Genomic DNA, 19,228 nt, shown 5'->3' with positions numbered 1-19,228 from the left:
CGACCTGATGCTCTGCTCATTATCTTTGGAGGTAAACATTTGCCTGTCTCTGAACTCTCCCTTTTTCAACAGGAAGAATTATTAAAAGTGGGAATGTCACTGGCACAAAGAGAATGGATAGTTGTGTAAGACTCCTCATACATTGTCCAACTGTCTTCCAGAAACTTTATACAAATTAAACTCCTAGGAACAGTATAAGAGCACGTCCATTTCCCAAGTTCTCACCCAGGCTAAGTGTTATCTTCTCAAAAATGTTATTCATTTGAAAGACTAATGGAAGGCATACCGTTTTGTTCCAATGTTTATTTCCTATGTGTGAGGATTAAATCGTTTTATTTAATTGTCACTTGATTCTTTTATAAGCTGCCTGTTCATGATGTTAGTCCTCATATCTATAGAGACGAGACGTTATTATTCAAGTTTTTCATTTATAAGAATGTTTATCTGCTTAGGATATTTACCCATTTTCTATACCATATTTTTCCTATATTCTGCAACTGGTCAACATAAAACCTGCATTCTTTGTTTAGGGAACTAAAATCACTGTTAAACAACAGAGGTCAGCACCCTGCAACAGGTTTGTTTGTTTTTTTGGGAAGCAGCAAGCCCTGCATTTCTCCTTGGCTCGGACAGAGAGACAGAGAAGGGAGAGGTGTGTTTGTGTGATGGCCAGCACCTGAATGTCCCCCTCCTGACGGGGAAGATGTGGTGGGGGGAGCACAGAACCACTGGGAATCCCCAGCCCCACAGCCAACAAAGGGAACGTGCTGCTAGGACAATGCACTTACTTTCAGGTCTTCATCCAGGTCAGACCCCAAAATACTCCTTTCAAAAGAACTTTGTTAGGCAGAGAGTTCTTGCCCTTACTTAGCAGGTGACATCTTAATGGCACATTGATGTCTATCGGGATTTATCTGGGCACCTGCTCCAAGTAAGGGCAGAGAGATGCCTGAGACAAAGAAGAAACAACCAAACACAACCCAGTATTGGGCTTATTCACCATCTTTTCCAGTCACCTTGTTGGTTGAGCAACCAAACAAAGGTATTAGTGAGTAAGCAGCCAAGAGGGGGCAATTATTCTATAGAGAATTCCAATATATAAGAAGAGATCAAAAGAGAAAACTCCATTAGAACACCACAGCAATAATTGCCACACACAAGATCGACTGATGAATACTGAAATTAGTGGGTGAAATTCGTAGGCTCAAAGTATCTCTCCCAAAATACTTACTAATTATTGTGGCAATCTTAACATATGTTCACACAATTTTTCATAGTCCTCCTGCCAGGATTTGGAGGTTAATTCTCCTTCCCTTGAGTATGAACTTCTAAAAAATAGAGTATGGGACAAAGAAAACAGGAATTGCGATGGGAAAACTGGGCAGATACCACTTAGTCAGGTGATCAAGGTGAACATCAGCAGTAACAAGATCCTTGTACGTCTTGATGTGATGTTGTAAGAAGAGCCCATCACTTCTGTGATATACTTCCTGACAATCTACAACCCTGTAATCATGAAAAAATACCACATGAACCCAATTTGAGGGTCATTCTACAAAATAACTGATTAGTCGATAATATTGTAATAACTATGTATGGTGCCAGTTGGGTACTGGAAATATTGGGGGAACACTGTAAAGTACCTGATTGTCTAACCACTATGCTGTACGCCTGAAACTAATACAAAATGATATGCAATGTAAACTGTAATTGAAAAAAACAAAAAAAACAAAACCTTACTAGTAAGCTCCAACATTGTTCAGGTCATCAAAGGTAATACAGAGGAGCTGCCACAGATCTGAGCAGGAATGAGATACAAGATTGAGGAGATCTGACAAATAAATCCAATGTAAGATTCTGCGTTGAATCTTCGATGGGAAAATAGGACATTAGTAGAAACCCTGGGGAAACCCAAATAAAATTTCCATTTTACTTAATAGTATATACCAATATTATTTTCTTAGTTGTGAATATCACACCTTGATTATACAAGATGTTAACATTAGGGGAAGTTTAGTGAAGTGGTATGGAAACTCTGCCTTGTCTTTGCAATTATTCTGTAGTTCTAGAATTATTTCAAAATAAAAAGTCAAGGGAAAAAAAACAACTATACCCAATCTCGTAGGAGTATACTTAATATAGCAAAGCTATGATAAAGAGGCAAGTGATCTGTTTTTACCAAATCATTGTCACCACCTGGAATGGACTGATAACATCATTTCATCATGTAAAGCAGGTGAACATTGCAGGTTGCCATAAGTTTCTGATTCATAGATTTCAGCGATCAAAAAAAAACAACAACAATTATGTTATTTTTCAAAAATAAGATTGGAAAAATGGTTCTTATTACTGAAATGTTCTTACTCTCTATTTGTGCAGAAGTAGAAAACCATACGGACACCCAGAGTTTGATTTACTCCAGGGCTGCCTGGCTACATGGGAAGAGGCTGAGTTCAGCTGAGATGTAAACACACTGGGTGTGGGAGCTGCAGAGGCGTGAGGTTGGATGTGAGGGTGGTGTCTGATGCGGCTGTGTGCCAAGTCTGTTCTGGATTCCACCCTTAGGCACCGTGTTTTCCTTGGCTAGTGAATTACTCGGGAAGCAAAACTGCTCACGAGAGGCACACGGGAGAGGCGGTGTGTTCTCTGGGCTGGTGATGCAGAAGGGATCCCAGGCACATAAATATTCTAACAAGTTTCATCTTGTCACAATAGAGTCATAAAGTTGCCCTGTTCAGCACATGATAATGGCTTTGTAATTCAATTACTGGTCGTATTTGTCTTGTGGGATTTATCTGCCTTAAACTTCAGCACTCATGTAAATCCCTTTCCCATAAATCTCATAAGTGCTGCACCAGGTTCTGTCCCCACCCCGGGGCACATCTCGCTAGGCCTGCGGAGGCCCTGACAGCTTTCTCTAAGTTATGGAATGGCTCTGTTTAGAGGTGTTGCTGTTTTAAGTGCCAGAGACAACAATAAAGAAAAAAAAACGTGGGACAGGTCCATTTTCTCTGATGTTTCTCTTTAGAGAAATATAAATCCTGATGGACAGACAAACAAAGTTCTAGTTCAATCCAAAAGGCTGTTTTCAGCCATTTCTCTCGAATTTTGTAGAAGAAATTCCTGCAGGTCCTAGGAGGTCAGATGCAATAGTTTTTAAGGTCTGTAAGAATCCCGAGATTGTGATGCACAAACACATCACAGCTAGTCATCTACATGGATCTCCTCACCTTACCGTTGTTTTAGGATGTTTCCCAGCCTGCTCTGCCTCTCATTCCTGCGTCAAATGAGCCAGTTGCCGGGTCTTCCCCACCCTCCTGCCTAGAACTTACCATCCCACATCTTGTTCGTTGTCTACTGAGACAGCCTTAGCTAACCTCTGATTTAAAATAAATATCTTTAGTTGCCTCATCCCCAATATCCATTCCTCAGTTCTCACTCATCCACCAAATATTCTTGATGCACCCATATCCTCAATTCCAAAATGCTCTTTTTTTTTTTTTCATTTTAACATCTCTTCAATCAGTAGGTATCTTACAATCATTGAAATGATAAATTGTCAGAACATTTTTGACAGACACATAATAAGACACATCACCATTCAATGCATTTTAGAGCTGATGAGACATGGCATGTGCCAGACACTGTTCTAGGGACTTTCGATCCTGGGTCTTTGGTCAATTTCTTCTTATCTCTGGCCCATCAAAAGACAAATCCTTTTCCTTAGGAAACATTCCCTAGAGACTTTTCACCAAATCATAAATTAATATGAATGTATTTGTGTGCTTTTTAAAAATATGTTTTGATTGATATTTTTTTTTTTAGAGAGAGAGAGGAAGAGAGAGTGAGGTAGAAACATCAATGTGAGAGAGAAACGTTGATCAACTGCTGCCTGCATGCTCCCCACTGGGGATCGAGCCTGTAACCTGGGCATGTGCCCTGAGCAGGAATCGAACCCGGACCTCTCCATCCTGGGAAGAAGCTCAATACACTGAGCCACACCGGCCAGGCGAATATGAATGTGTGTGTGTGTGTGTGTGTGTGTGTGTGTGTGTGTGCGCATCATTTCCCTTCTTCCTTCTCTCTCCCATTCTTCTGTGTGTCAATATTAGATGTGTTAGTAGTGGTTGACCTTACATCTCAGTTGTATGGAAAATAAATAATACAAATAAATAATACAATAGTTAATAAATAATTATACACAAATAAACTCTGTTTCACATTCTCTCAACAGTAAGCCTCCTTGTGCCCACCTCTGTACAGAAGGTGGAAGTATGACTCAGTTAGAAGAGAAATGTCACCCGAAGAAAGATAATGAGGCATTTGCGATTTTTTTCTCATTTTGCCATGTTTTCAGGTGTACGGAGAAAATCCTATCATGCTAGGTAGAAGCATCACTGTTTCCATTTTCATTTGAAAGTTATACGTGGTTTAAAGAGATGTGCATGGGGGCCGGATTTTCAAGGGGTAGATGGTGATGCTTCTGTGCTGGATCAACTTGGCCAACTTACAAACACTTCCCAGAGTCTGCGCACGGTTTCAAGTAAGAACGGACCAGAAGGAAGTGTGTGAGATCTGGAAGACAGGAGAGAAGCAGCAGCCTCCTCACTCTGAAGGTTGTTAAGGTCAGCGGTGGTGAGACGCTGTGCAGAAGTACTGAGCGGTCTGAATGTGCCTTCGCTCTTCCTTCCCAATTCCACGTCCAGCTTGGTGCCCTCAGGCCCCCAGCCAGATGCTGGGCTGCAAACTATGCGGGGGCAAGACCCTTCCGTCTCCTTTGGGGGGGCTCCCTTGCAGTCCCAGCTCAAGCTGCCGAGCCCTCGAGGGCAAGTTTCCTTTATCCTCATAGGCAAGAGTTAGCTCTGAAAATCACTCAGCTTAAGCAAACTGTATGAGCTGGTGCAAAAGTTTTCAAATAACTGAGAAGCTACAAGATGGAACACTCAGCTGATGGTCTAGCCATCATTCTTGATTCGGGGGCAACAAAGAAAAACATACATGTACTCATTGAAAACACGTTATTAAGATGAATATCAAAAGGAGACGGCCACATTTCAGAAACTCACTAATATTCAACTCTTCTCTATTTCTCTTTTAAGTAACAGTCAATATTTCTTCATCCTGTATTACACAGGTTGAGAGTTTAATCTGAATTATCACTTTCATCCTGACAGTATGAGGAAGTCGAGCATGATGACCGTCACACAGAGGTTAACTAAACAAACAGCTCATCGGTCACAGCCCTTGAAAACAGGATTCCGACAAAGGCATTCTGCCTCCAGAGCTCTCTCTTCAACACTAAACAGCACCTTTTACCGACTGAAGGCAACACACAAAGGTGACCAATGACTGAACGAGCAAGAGAAACCACACACAGACACCATACAAACCCAGAAGATCGTGAACTTGAAGGCTAAGTGAAGTCTGATCACTGGGGCATAAGTCAATTTCCTTTAATAGTATTCCAAACCACTCAGCCATATTTATGATTTCCCCCTCTCTTCCGCTGTCCTTTCCTGCCATCTCTTGCACCCTGAGCGCCTGTTGGAAGTCCAGAGAAGTCACCGAGTCTCAGTCGCTGACAGAGGAGCTGCAGTCCCTGACGACAGGAAACCATCGAAATAAGGAGGACAGGAATCAGTGATGGCCATTAACGATGATGGCCACGAGAAAAGTGACGGGTTCACAGGGAAGCAGGGGACATTTAATTTCCTTTGTAGGGAACACCTGCTAATCATAGGAAGAGATTAAGAAATGGAGGAAGGCGCAAGAGGGTGGGAAAATAGCAATCATGTGGAGATCATTAACAGAAAATAAAAAAAGATAGACGAGCAGCCCTCTCAAGAATGATGAAAAGTCCTCTCACCTAGCACTCCTAGTGCGGGTACCAGACGTGCCCCGTGGACCTCCAGGGAGGGCAGGGTGTCAGATCTCAGGAGTAGTCTGCTGCTACTCCCCTGCCCCGTATCCACACACACACGGTGCAGCTCAGAGGGTAGGGGACACAGAACCAGAGGGGACTGTCAGGGAGGATGAGGGATAGTATAAGAGAAGAATAAAGTCCATATTCCAAAGAGAAGGGGTTCTGAGTTCTGAACCTCATACTCCAAAGTGTGCCAAGGATCTGACAATATCAGCAGTCCAGGGCAGAACTCCATGGCAGCAATTTAGGATGCGGTCGCTCCATCTTTGCCTAAATTCTTCTGCTTATATGTATCTCATTATCCTTTAGGACAGCCTGTTGAGTTTATAAATAGCTTACTGCATGGGCGAGCATTGCTGTTACTGATCTAGGGTTCCACGCCCCCCATTCAATATAAATGTCGATGGCTTAGAGGTCTAACCTTCCAGCCCAGTGCTGCCTAATTAACAACTAAGTCAATTCAAGATGTGTGCCAATGTGTATGTGTGTGTGGGTTTGCGTGTATGTGTGTGCACTGTCAGTACCTTATGGGTATGCACACGAGTTTCTGCTAGTCCATCTACTGTTGTACGCGAGATAGATAGGAACACGTTAAACATAGTCTTTGTCCTTAAAGAACTTAGCTTTCTCTCTAGCAGGAGAAAGAAATAGGAACCAAAAAGACAAATATAAAGAACATACTAAGTGTGAACTTAACACTTATTATGATAACATTTTAAATTCTCAAAATGAGCCTTGGAAGAAAGAACTGAAAGTATAGGCAGAGGCAGTTTTGCAGGATCCACTGGTTAGTAAACAGTGAGGCTGGGACTTGAACGTGGCTACGCTGATTCTAAGCCTGTGTTGTTGTCACCAGTCACGTATACACACCTGTAACGCAGTGCACAGTGCGACGCAGCACTTTATGTGTGGCATAGACACAGTAACTGCAAAGGCAGAGATTCTGCTTGCCTAGGAAAACCAGAAGTAAGAAACAAAAGAGACTCCACGGTAGAGGTAGGCACAAGCCAAAGGCCATAAACGTCCAACACTATGATCCTAATAAAGACATCGATTCTCACGTATCTTCACAGCCAAAGCCAAATCTGTCCTGACACAGGGTAGGTGTCGCTGCTAAAACAAGTAACTTGAGTTTATCCCCTGGAAGGAACATATATAAAACCACAGAGATCAGAAGTATAGACTGGTCCATAGACTAAGCAACTCTTTGATATCGAGCGCACAGAATGGAGAATATGAAAGGTGGGTCAGAAAAATATACATGCAAGCCCACGCTGGCCAAAAGCCTAGTTATATTTTTAAATTAACTCTTTTCAATTGCATGTTGTAAGCAATGAGGAACTAGGCAGACACCTGATCAGGGACATGCCTACAAGCTTCCTTAGACTGGATGTGATACGGGGAGATGAACAGAGGGGCTTTTCCACTATTCCTGGTGAGAAGCAAGGAGGGCCCAATGCCAGGGAGGATGGAAGGGAAAGAAGGCAGGCGTAATTCTACGGAGAAAGAACTGATGGGGACCGGGGAATCCAAGCATGTAAGGGGGTGAGCATGAGAATAAGGCTGAACGGGGCTCTACGAGCTAAGGCTAGGGTACGAGGAACATAGAAATACGGGAGCCTAGAAGACAAGCTGGTTCTGAAGGGGCAGTGTTCCACTCCCGGCTCGACAGAAACTGAAGATGAGTGATGACGGTCCTTTGGAAGGTCTTGCAGGTGACGACCTGTTTCCCGGCTCTAAACGAAGGACGAGGCAGAGCCCATCAGACTATAGCACCAAATTATCTAGTTATTTTGATAGAATGGAGTTTTAGTATTTTTTTGGTAACATTGCTAGATTCCATCCCGTTTGCAGTTTGCAGAACTGGGGAAGAAAAAGAGCTGAGGAGTCCTTTGGTATTGAATGCATCCAGCCCGTCTGGGAGGAAGAAAAGTATCACACTCATCTCATGCCCCGTCCTCTGAGTCTCTTTCGCATGCGCAGATGAGAAGTCTGAAGATGCTGTGTTTGATGACTGGCACATGGGCAGGGGGAAGAGGAAGGACCTGATGAATATAAAACAAACGACCTATCAAACATCAACAATCAAAAAAGAAAACCCTGAAACTGGCCAAGCAGTGATCTTCAACAAGCACGGGAGGATGAGCAGTGTGACGTGAGCTGGAATCAGAAGGAGAAGGTGGCGTAAGTCCTGGGTGCTTTCCGACCACAGCTAGAGATGTGGGCACAAGTTCCTGGATCTGCCTCTGGCTCCTGCCGTTAGAGGAGAGGACTCTGGTAAGGACAGTGGGCCAGGTAGACACACACATGTGACTTTAATAACTGGATATGGGGCCCACAGATATGAAGCAACAGGAAATACGTGCCCACAGAGCAGTTCTGAGTAAGAAGAAAGCTCTGTGGGTGGGTCCTTGGAGCAGCTCTAAGGAGAGTTGGAACTCAAGCAGGGCTTCATACGTCCCCCAAAGAGTAGGGTCACTGGAGAGAAAACAGCATGGTGCTTAAAGAGCACAGGCTGTTTAACCAGACGAACCCGCATTCAAATTCCATCACATAACTTAATAACATGTAACATCAGGCGAAATTATTTGACCTCCCTAGGATTTTGTTTCTGTATTTATCTTATTGATTTCCCATCTTAAAAAGGACATTAAGCCAGTCAGAGGAACATAAGTATTGCACGCTCTCACGTAAATGTGGGATCTAATGAACCAAATAAACTGATGAATAAAATAGAAACCGAGGTGTGGAAACATGAAACAGACTGAGAAATCTCAGAGGGAAGGGTAGGGGCGGGTGGCTAACCAAAGAACTTCCATGTATATATGTATTACCCATGAACACAGAAGGCCTGGAGCAGGATGGGAATCGGGAGGAGGGGAGCAATGGGGGGAAAAAAGGGGTGAAACATCTGCAATACTCTCAACAATAAAGGTTTAAAAAAAGAAAATTAAAACACTTCCCACTAATGGACACCTCTTTTTTTTTTTCTTTCTTTTGCTGATTTTTAGAGAGAGAGGAAGAGAGAGGGAGAAAGAGATAGAAACATCGACTGGCTGCCTCCTGCATGCCCCCTACTGGGGATTTGGCCCACAACCTGGGCACGTGCCCTGACCAGGAATCGAACCTGCGACCTCTTGGTGCATGGGTTGACGTTCAACCACTGAGCCACACCAGCTGGGCTGGAAACCTCTTGTTGATACCTTCCCATTAACGCTCTCCCTTCCTTTGGTAAAAGGTCCCCAATCTTTCCTGGGGCATTGCCATTCTTTACTTTCTGCCCATGTGCTTTATGGGAACTGATTGGACCCCCAGGTCTAAATGTGAGATGTTACCTAATCAGGGCCCAAAAGATGTGTTTCCAGCAGCTTTCCTGGAGCCAAAGCAAACGGTAGGTGTTTTGTTTTCCCCCAGAATGAAGCTGGGAAGGTGTAGGGGGTCAAGGCCAGCAGGAGGAGAGGGTCTGGCTGAGAGTGGAGCCAACACCGAGGACAGTGGGACTGAGGGATGGGGAGAGACCAGGATCCCATGACGTTAATGAGCTTCTGCATCTAGTGCAGCCTGACTTTGCAAACTCATGAGCCAATATCTCTTGTTTATTTTTTTCCTAAAAATAGAATGCATTTTTTTCCCATCATACCATGCAAATGAGTTTTGATCCATAAATTATTTCATGTTATTGATTTGAGGATTACTTGAAAATATATACACATCTAGGTTGGCACACAAGTGATAAACAAATGTGACTTGTGGCCAAAGATGGGGAATGGGGAAACGTTCAACTGATGGCACTGGGCCATGGGGAAGAAGTGTGTACATGCTCAACATGTGAAGGATGGAGTCATCCCTCTGCTATATAAGGCCACTGTCATGTGCCCCCGAGGGACCTCACTGAAACAAGGCTGGTGTTCTACCATAACAAAGGTTCTTGGCAGAGCCAACTCTTAATGTTCCATGTGTGAATGAGTCACAGAAAATAATATAATCACCATTCATCTGTCCTCGCTTCCAGCCAGCCCCCTCTGTGTCAGAAAAACATAATCAATAAGGTGAGTCTGAACCTATTTTTAATTAAGTGAAGCAGCCTAAGATTGCATGGAGGATAGATTGCTGAGTGGGTTATAATTGAAACTGTCTTCCATTGCGTTGACCTAAGCTTGAATCAGACGCCAACAAACCACCTTCATCAACCTCTAACAGCAAAGTTGGTGTGTGGTAGGGGTTTCGCCAGTCCAGGCATTTGGGCACCCCCGATCCTCCAGTACCAGGTTCCTCCTCAATGTCAAATGCAACACTTAGGTTCTTAACTGCTGGACTGTTAAACTAACAGTTATTACCGGGGGGCGTGGGTGGGAAATACGTATTAAATTCGGGGCTGATCTCAACTACTGCAAACAAGAGCCATGAACCCAGACAGACCAAGTTTCAAACCCTGGCTGTAGTACACATCATGTATTATGTTGGATGAATTACATGACTTTTCACTTCATCCAAATGAGGGTGAGAAGCCCTACTTCACAATCTTGTTCTGAGAATACAATGGTACGGTTTGTCATGTGCCTGGACCGTTGTAGTTACCTAACAAATGCGAATCCCTATTAAGAAACTTGATCTTGCTGACACTCAGTTCTCCCACCTGTATTTTTTCCCTAATGAGAATCTAGCCTCCCACTTTATGTTAACATAATCCATTTTTTCCTTTTTAGGAATCACCTGTCCCTCAACCTGAACCAAGCAGTTTGACTGGTTCTCAATCCCATCTCCTATTTTAGTTCCCAGAGCAGATGTCTGATCTGCACAAGTCTTGCGTGACCTTTTTTAAACCTGATCCACTGATCCACGCCAGGACACTCAGATCCAATCCCTGGATATAGAGGGGGACAGACAGACTGGTTTGCTGGGGTGTCAAAGCTGTTAGAAGTAAGGCTAAGCCGATGAGGTCACTCATTGCCACAAATTGGGGAAAGCCAATCTGAGAAGGAAGCCAACATAGGGGGAAACAAAATTGATAGATGTAGAAAGTCAATCACTATTTTTTTTTTTATCCTCACCTGAGGACATTTTTCAATTTTAGTTCAGATAGAGTGGGAGCGAGGGAGAGAGAGGGAGAGAAACATTGATGTGAGAGGGACACATTGACTGGCTGCTTCCTGCACAACCCCAACCTGGGCCAGGGACGAATTGCAACCAAGGTACGTGCCCTTGACCAGAATCGAACCTGAAACTCATTGGTCCACAGGCCAACGCTCTACCACTGAGCCAAACCGGCCAGGGAAAAAGTCAGTCACTATTATTATTATTGTTATTATTGTTTTTTATCCTCACCTGAGGACATTTTTACATTTATCTTCAGATAGAGCTGGAAGGAGCGAGGGAAGGAAGAGAGAGAGAGAAATATAGATGTGAGAGAGACACATCAACTGGTTGTCACCCACACGACCCCAACCAGGGCCGGGGACAAACTGCAACTGAGGTACGTGCCCTTAGTGGGAACCAAACCTGGGTCTCTCTGGTCCACAGGCTGACGCTCTAACCGCTGAGCCAAACTGGCCAGGGCAGGCAGTCACTATTAATAGTAGTATTACTATTAGTCAGTGGGCAGTCAAGATAGATTTTAGGTGCCAGGCATAGAACCAATTCACAAGAAACATTTAATTTAATGAAGTAGGTATTGTACTCATTTTATAGAGATCAAAACTGAGGTACCCAGAAGTTAAGTAACTTCCCCATGATCCCTTACTTAGACAATGGCAACTCTGGAACTTACACTTCAGTATCTCTGAGGCCCTGAACTCCGATCTTTACTGCCTCCCAATATAATTGATTTCTGAAGGGCAATATTATGGTAAGATGTGTTTTATAATATGCCCTATACATGTAAATTGGTTTTGGAAGCAACTCAAATTCCTCGGAGGAATACTTACATTGATGTTAGTTATGGTAGTACTAACAGCAACCACTGAGATAGTATAAGAATAAACTTTTATATTCCATAATGATTTTACAATTGCCAGTGACTACTTCCAGGCGATAGTGACACCACGCAAAATAAAGATACTTCTCAAGTGTACGAGATGATGAGGAGAAGCTATAAATTCATCTTCACTTTTCTCTGTGGGAAATGCTATGTGACTACTCGGAGGAGCAATTAAATTTAGCACCAGAAGTTCTTCTGAGTCCCTCCCACACCCCCACAGCCAGGCTCCAGGCACGGAAGACCAAAGGGGGCTTCTTCTAATTACACCTGCTGAATAATCCCAGACAGCCCCTCGTTCCTCCGTCATCTGAACTAACTGGTTTCTAGCAGCAAGTCTAATGTATTTATATATTGCTTTGATTGACACCTTGTCTGCCAGCCCAGAAAGTTGCACAGAGTCAGAAAAATACAGACCATGTGGACGGAGACCAGGAGATGTTCACTAACTGTCATGGGCACTGTAACATTCACCAGGTCTCATGGCCTCTCCGGAAAAACCAACTGAGGGTAGAGAACCCGTGGGAGCCACTTGCCAAGCCCAGCTGGAGCGACGCACGGGCAGGCAGGGTGGTCGAAAGAGCCTTGGGTTTTCTCTCCTCGTCTGCCTGAATGGGCAGGATTTCGGGGGCTCACTGCTCCAATCCAGAGAAGAGGCCACAGGCAGAGGCGACAGAGTCCACTGGCTTGGTGGAGCATAGATGTTGGAGCTGGATCCCGGATATGAATCCCGGCCCTGCCGCTTTCTGGCTGGGTGGCCACAGCTAAATTACTTAACCTCTTCATGCCAGTTTCCCCAGCTGGTCCTGATGATAATGCGACGCTTACTTCATAAAATGATGAGGAGTCCATAGCTTTGAATGATGCTGATCACACTGTGAGGGCTTGAACCGGGAAGTGTGTCTCTGTCCCCAAAGGCACAGGAGGTAGGGGGCGCTATTTCTTTTACTTAGCGGACAGATGGATTAGAATTCATATACAACCATGTGCAAAGCTTACAAGGTTTCATAAACTTTCAAAGACGGTCATGTTATCACATTTGGTTCCAAGGGCTCTGATAATCCGGCTTTCAGATAGAAGAGCCTCATTCAAAGAACAGGAAAGAATGGGTTGCAATCAGCACCCGCCTAAGCAGGGGTGGGGTCCGATCACCTCATGATGCTGTGTGTGAACAAGACCTTCGGTCAACCACGAAATATTGCGTACCAGGCGCCACTTCTGTGGGAAATAGTCTCATCTCTGTTCTTTCCCCTTGTCCATCTTTTTGGTCAACGGTTTTCTTCGTTCCTGTGGGGACTGATGAACTTCCATCCAGTCCCCAGGGAACTGTAACGCTCTGCCTTCTAGTGCTGGGTTCACGTGGAGGTATTTTCAGTCCCCTGGGAGCAGGACTCGAGGGAAGGTTTTTCCCTCACTCGTTCTCATTGGCAGAGCATCAGCTCCATTTCCTGAGTAAATTAGGAGGACCACGTTTATTTAGTTCTTTACTTGTTTATTTTCCGAGGCCACTCTGTGTATGTATAACACCGAGAGAGAGACTAAAAAAAAAAAAAAAAACACACAGACCCTAGCTCCCAAAGTGACTTCATAATTTCTAGGCAAAACTCAGAGAGGTGCAGGGTGTCTCAGGAATAGGGGACCCAAAGAGAAAGAGGAAATTCTGATCAGGGAAGGGATACTCGGGACAGCTAGAGGTGAATTCCAAGGCGGATGGCAAGAGCAGCCGTGGGAAAGAGGTGAGCAGCGTCTTTGGACAAACACCCCCTGAGTTATCAATGTCACTTTATGATGGGGGAGAAAAGATATTCCATATGGAAGTCCATGTTATCTTGGCCCAGTGTGTTTGCAAATGGTTTGTCTTTCACTTTTTCAGGCTGTTTCACTTGCATTTTAAGAGATTTCTCTATCAATAAAAGATATGCAACCAGGAAAAAAAAAAACAACATTTCTCTAATGTATGTCTTTGGCTTCCAGCTCCCACGGGGGTTGCAGGGCGGTGTTTGAAAATGAGAAATATGAAAATGCATTTTTCTTAGAAGAACATGCAAGTCCTTGAGAGGTGGTGTGACTTCAGGAGTGGTAAAGGGGAGACACCTCTTACTGTCCCATTGCCGGACGCTTCATGGCTCTGAAAAGGTCATCACCCCAGGGATGATGAATGATGTGAGCAAGGTATATTCCCACTCCTGCCTGAGCTAGCTCCTTCTAGCACTGTTTATACTAGCAAAAGTCTGGAAACAACCAAAGTGGCTTTTCCATGGGCAGATTAGATACATTAGGGTGAGGAGTCCCATTTTTTGGCAGAGTTTGGGATGTAAATTCAACAGGATTGTCATGTGATGTCAAAAATCACACTAGAATATTCCATACTTTGTTCTTACCTTGCCAGGATCTAGGCAAACACAAAAGCCAAAGGAACTTGTTCAATTTCCCTTCTTTTCATGGGTGGCCACCCATTCCCAGGGACGGAGGCCACCTCTAGTCTAAGCGGGAGGATGGGCTCAGGTGGTTTATACATACGTTAGTTTCTCTGCTTCTTCTGTTGTTCCTTCCAGGCCCTCTCCTCCCGTCTCCTTCTCTTTTCTTCTCTCTCTCCTGCCCCCACAGTTCTTTCCCCTCACACACCCCACAATCATCCACAGTTTATTTTGCACATTAAATACGCCTAGTATTGACCTCCAATCTATATCCTCGAGTAAAATAATACTTAGCCATTAAAGAAAATGACGGCGTGACTGTGAACTGCATCCCCTCAAACAAACAAGGCGCAGAACAGGGAGCTATGCTAACATTAATGCCAATGCGAATCTCCGGGCTGTTTTGCCCCCCTCAAATTCATACATTGAAATTCTCACCCCCAAAGTGATAGTACCTGGAGATGGGGTCTTTGGGGGGTAATGAGGGTTAGATGAGATCATGAGGTGCACTCCCAGGATGGGATCAGGGTCTGTTTGAGAAGAGAAACAGACCAAAGGTCTACCACATGGCAGGTGCTCAATAATTGCTTGCTTCCTTCTCCCGCTTGTCATGGGCGTGTCCACCTTGTGCCTGGCCCACTACTGTGTTTTGGATGCTCATGATTTATCTGCTTTCCCAAGTTCACAGATGACAGACATTTTGCCTCGGTATGAATCATACCTTGAGTCTCATCCATATCTGATTTTAACTATACTTCGATGAGACACTGGACTTTAGCCTTTAGAGCTGACACTGGAACAGGTTAAGGGATGGGGCTCTAGGGATACATTTTCCATATGTAAAGATAAGAACTTTGGGGGAGCCAGGGCTGGGAAGGTTATGGACTGCTGTATGGCCCCCACCTCATATGCTGAAGCCCAATCCCTAGTGTGTGGGTATTTAGAGGGGGGCCTTTGGGGGTAATAGTCTTGGCTGAGGTCATGGTGTGAAGTCCCTTGATGGGATGAGTGCCCTTATGAAAGAGGAAGAGAGCCCAGGGCTTCCTCTTTCCACCACGTGAGGACACAGAAGCAGTATCTTGCAGTATTCTCTGGAATCCCCCAGCCTTCCCCAGGATGGAAACATGCCAGCCTTTGATCTTGAACTTCCCAGCCTCTAGAACCGGGAGAAACCAATGTGCTGTCTCGGCTACCCAGCCGAGCTCTTTTTGTTAGAGCAGCTTAAGCCGACTAAGAATGTATTCACAGAACACTTCTGGAATGGTAAGTACATAATTAAGAATATTGGTTACATCCCTTATGATAAGGAGAAGGTCTAGGAAACTTGAAATCAGGAATGGGAAGATGATCTAATTTTAAACTAAGTAAGATCTACTTATTTACAACAAAAACCTTTCTTTGAACATGTAATAAATGCGTACACCATGCTTTTATTTTTTTCCCTTTTTCAATTAATTTATTTTTGTTACAGATGTTTCTCCTTTTCACCCCATCGACACCCTCCGCTTGACCCCCCCCATCCCCAGCATTGTTGTCTATGTCCATGGTTTGCATTATGCTTTTTACATTTTTATTTGTTTTTGATTTTAGAGAGAGACGAAGGCAGAGGGAGAGACAGATAGAAACATCGGTGAGAGAGAACATCGACTGGGGCCTCCTGCATGCCCCCCACTGGGGATCAGGCCCACAACCTGGGCATGTGCCCTGACCAGGAATCGAACCAGCGACCTCTTGGTGCATGGACTGAAGCTCAACCACTGAGCCACACTGGCCGGGCTGCATCATGCTTTTAATAATAAATCTCACTATTAAAATTTTAAGTGTCTGTCTTGCAAGTCTCATCAAAATAGAACAAAACAACAGTTACAAAGCCCCTGTTGTTCACTAATCTCAATCATCGATTTTGGGTTTATTAAGAAATTTGTGACACAACTTTACTATTCCCTCAAAATGTTGTCTGCTCCAACACCACGTCCTGCACCAGGAGGATATGGGCACATCCCAATCGGAAAGACCACATGTGAGATCTGGGTGAGAAAAAGAATCCAGTGCTTATAACTAGGTGATGTCTCAATACGCTACAAAATAAGGTGAGACTTACCAGTAGAACCTGTTTGGGACAACCCCTTCCTGGATCAGCTGCCACCTTCTCCCAAATTCAGCTGAGCTGTATAACTGCAGAGAAAAGAAATTCCTTAGCATCACTGAATACATAACATCAGTTCATCAGATCAGCGATAGTAGTAATAGTACCTCCTGTTTACTGAGCACCTGACACATGCCTGGTGAACACTCCACGTATCATCTCTACTCCTCACATACATTCTGCAGGCAGACATGAACACCCCCATTTTATAGGTGAGGAAACTGAGGCTCAGGAACATGAAGTGCTTTCCCCCCCTTTATTGATTTTAGAGAGAGAGGAAGGGTTAGGGTTAGGGTTAGGGAGAGACAGACAAAAACATGGATGAGAGAGAACATTGATTGGCTGCCTCCTGCATGCCCCCCACTGGAGATCAGGCCCACAACCTGGGCATGTGCCCTGACTGGGAATTGAACCAGCGACCTCTTGGTGCATGGGTCGACGCTCAACCACTGAGCCACACCGGCGGGGCAAGATGAAGTGACTTGTTGGCAATCACATGCTCTCTAAATAGTAGAACGGGCTAGGATTCACACCCACTCTACCTGGTGACCAAGTCCGCTGAACCTCTTCACCGGGGATGTGCAGACCCTTGTGTGGAATACACAGAAGTGCAAGTTATAAACCCGGTTCTCAAAGAGCAGAGGATACAGCTGGGATCTGCCTAAACTAGTGAGAAATGCAAGAGGCAGCCAGTGCTAAAGGGATGCAGAGGAAGGGGTCTCAGCCGTCAATCGGGGTGCTCCACAGACGCTGGGCAGATTCAGCTGAGACCCGACAAAGCTGGGACAAGCATAACTCACTGCGGGAACAGGCAGATCCCAGAGGTGAGAGATGGAGGCACAGGATATGAATAAGCCTGCTTATCTAAGTAAGTTTGGATGAAAATGTTGAGGGCAACTTGGAAAAGGCTTTGAATGGCAAGTTAGGGAGACTGTACTACATCCCTCAGGCAAGAGGAGCCAAAGTTAGTCTTGTGAACAATGACCAGAGGAAGAGGAACTCGCGACTACAATAGCAGCCCACATTGACTAAGTTCTTACTTAAGTCACCCAAGTGCTTCTCGCCTGCTATTTCATTGACCATCCCTGGGGTATATAGGTATTATGAATACTTTACAGAGGGCAAACAGCTGGTAACAGTCCGAGTCCAGCCGCTACACAATGTCAGTACTCTCCAAGGGCGACTGCGCAGGAACCCAGCTCAGGAGACAGGGTCTAACCCTCCACTACTCCATCTCCCGGAATGTCTTTCTTCTCCGACATCCTGTTCTTCCCTGCTCCCTCGAAACCCCTGCACCTCTCCAATACCGTACTGCACTGTGGAACCCTCCAGTGCTTCCAGAAATGACCCCTGACGGTAGCCCCGAGAGTCCTGCTGCTGTAGCATTCTGGTTTCCATTGGCCCCCTGACTATTGTCTTGAAAAATATCACGGGGGCCCTGGACAGTGTGGCTGAGTGGATAACACGTCAGCCTATGCACTGCAGGGTCGTGGGTTTGATTCCAGGTCAAGGGCACACGCTTGGGTTGCAGGTTCAATCCCTAGTCCCCACTGGGGCATGTGCGGGAGGCAACCGATCAGTGTCTCTCATCTCGATGTTTCTCTCGCTCCCCCTACTTTCCTCCCTTCCACTCTCTCTAAAACAATCACTGGAAAAAAAATATCCGCAGGTGAGGATTAACAAAAACAATGCGTATCTCATTTGACACATCTGCTTTCTGCTATGTGCTGGCCTGTAATCCACTCACAAACCCCAAACTTCCACCACTGCATTTGCTAAATGCCAGAGCGAATGAATGGCGAGTCACGGGGTACCATCGCCTTGTCTGCCAGCCTCGTCCTCTCTCCCCAGCCCAGCCCTCAGGGAAGAGTTCAATAACTCACCAAGTGACAGGCCAGGGCTGCAGACGCACCAGGCATGACCCGGGAACAAGGCAGCTCAAGTGGGGAAGCACTGACCCCTGAAAAACCTCCCTCCACCATTGTGTCCACTGGCTCAAAACACATCCTCCAGCCCGAGAAAGCTGAGCTATCCGGCTACTAAAGTAAGCAGTTCGATCGGCTCCAACCACACAGTATTCGGGCATCCAGCCAAGGAGAATCTGTGGCTTTTTTCTCTCAAGGCTTATTATTCTTTCCTGCCCCATTATGTCTGGGGAAGAAAGTTTTCCTGGGCACATTTCATGCTTGATTCATTTTAACAGTGCCAAGGAGGGAAGCCGACACAGCTCCCCGCGTAAAGATAACAGAGGAGGGGGCAACTCCCTCTTAATTCAAACCCAAGCAGCCAGACTGCCCGTGTGCTGCGTCTTAATCCCCAGCATGTCCCGAACACCTCGTGTTTTAACGTGCAGGCGGAACATCAACAGCCAGCACCGGATCTGGGACTGTCTGCTTCTCCCGCTCCCCTGACTCGGCCTTTGTTTTAAAAATCCACAGCCACGCTGCTTTGCACAAGTGCACACCACTGTGTGTGCCTCTGTGCATATAAAGATGTATATAAATATCTATATTTACATACAAAGGCGTATGCCCATGTCACAGCACCAGGGCAGTTTGCGACGTACTTCTGTGTGAAGGCGGATTCACATATACGCTGAAAATCATGCAGAAACTCTGAGTGCTCAGACGGCCGCCCCAAGTGATGGGCATCCCCGCTCCCCCTGAACCCATCTCGGCGAGGAACTGTTGGGTGCCAGCACCCATGTGTGTTTTATTCTCCTTCTGCCCCGCCACACTCTCCCTGCACCTCCCTTTCCAGGAGCAGCC

The 19,228-nt window shown here is 45.2% G+C and overlaps 1 protein-coding gene across 6 annotated transcripts in view; it reads right to left on the bottom strand.

Moving 5' to 3' along the window:
• Positions 1–19,228, bottom strand: part of SORCS1 (sortilin related VPS10 domain containing receptor 1) — a 474,859-nt gene that overhangs the window by 146,123 nt on the left and 309,508 nt on the right. For all 6 annotated transcript variants that reach the window (XM_036264900.1, XM_036264895.1, XM_036264899.1 and 3 more), the window contains exon 5: positions 16,416–16,489. In XM_036264900.1, coding sequence (XP_036120793.1) covers positions 16,416–16,489 — 74 coding nt within the window. The remainder of the gene's footprint in view (positions 1–16,415; positions 16,490–19,228) is intronic.

The sequence above is a fragment of the Molossus molossus genome, unplaced genomic scaffold (genome assembly GCF_014108415.1).
Source record: "Molossus molossus isolate mMolMol1 unplaced genomic scaffold, mMolMol1.p scaffold_m16_p_17, whole genome shotgun sequence".
Taxonomy (NCBI): domain Eukaryota; kingdom Metazoa; phylum Chordata; class Mammalia; order Chiroptera; family Molossidae; genus Molossus; species Molossus molossus.
The sequence above is the reverse complement of the archived record's forward strand: the minus strand, read 5'-3'. Positions and strand labels throughout refer to the sequence as shown.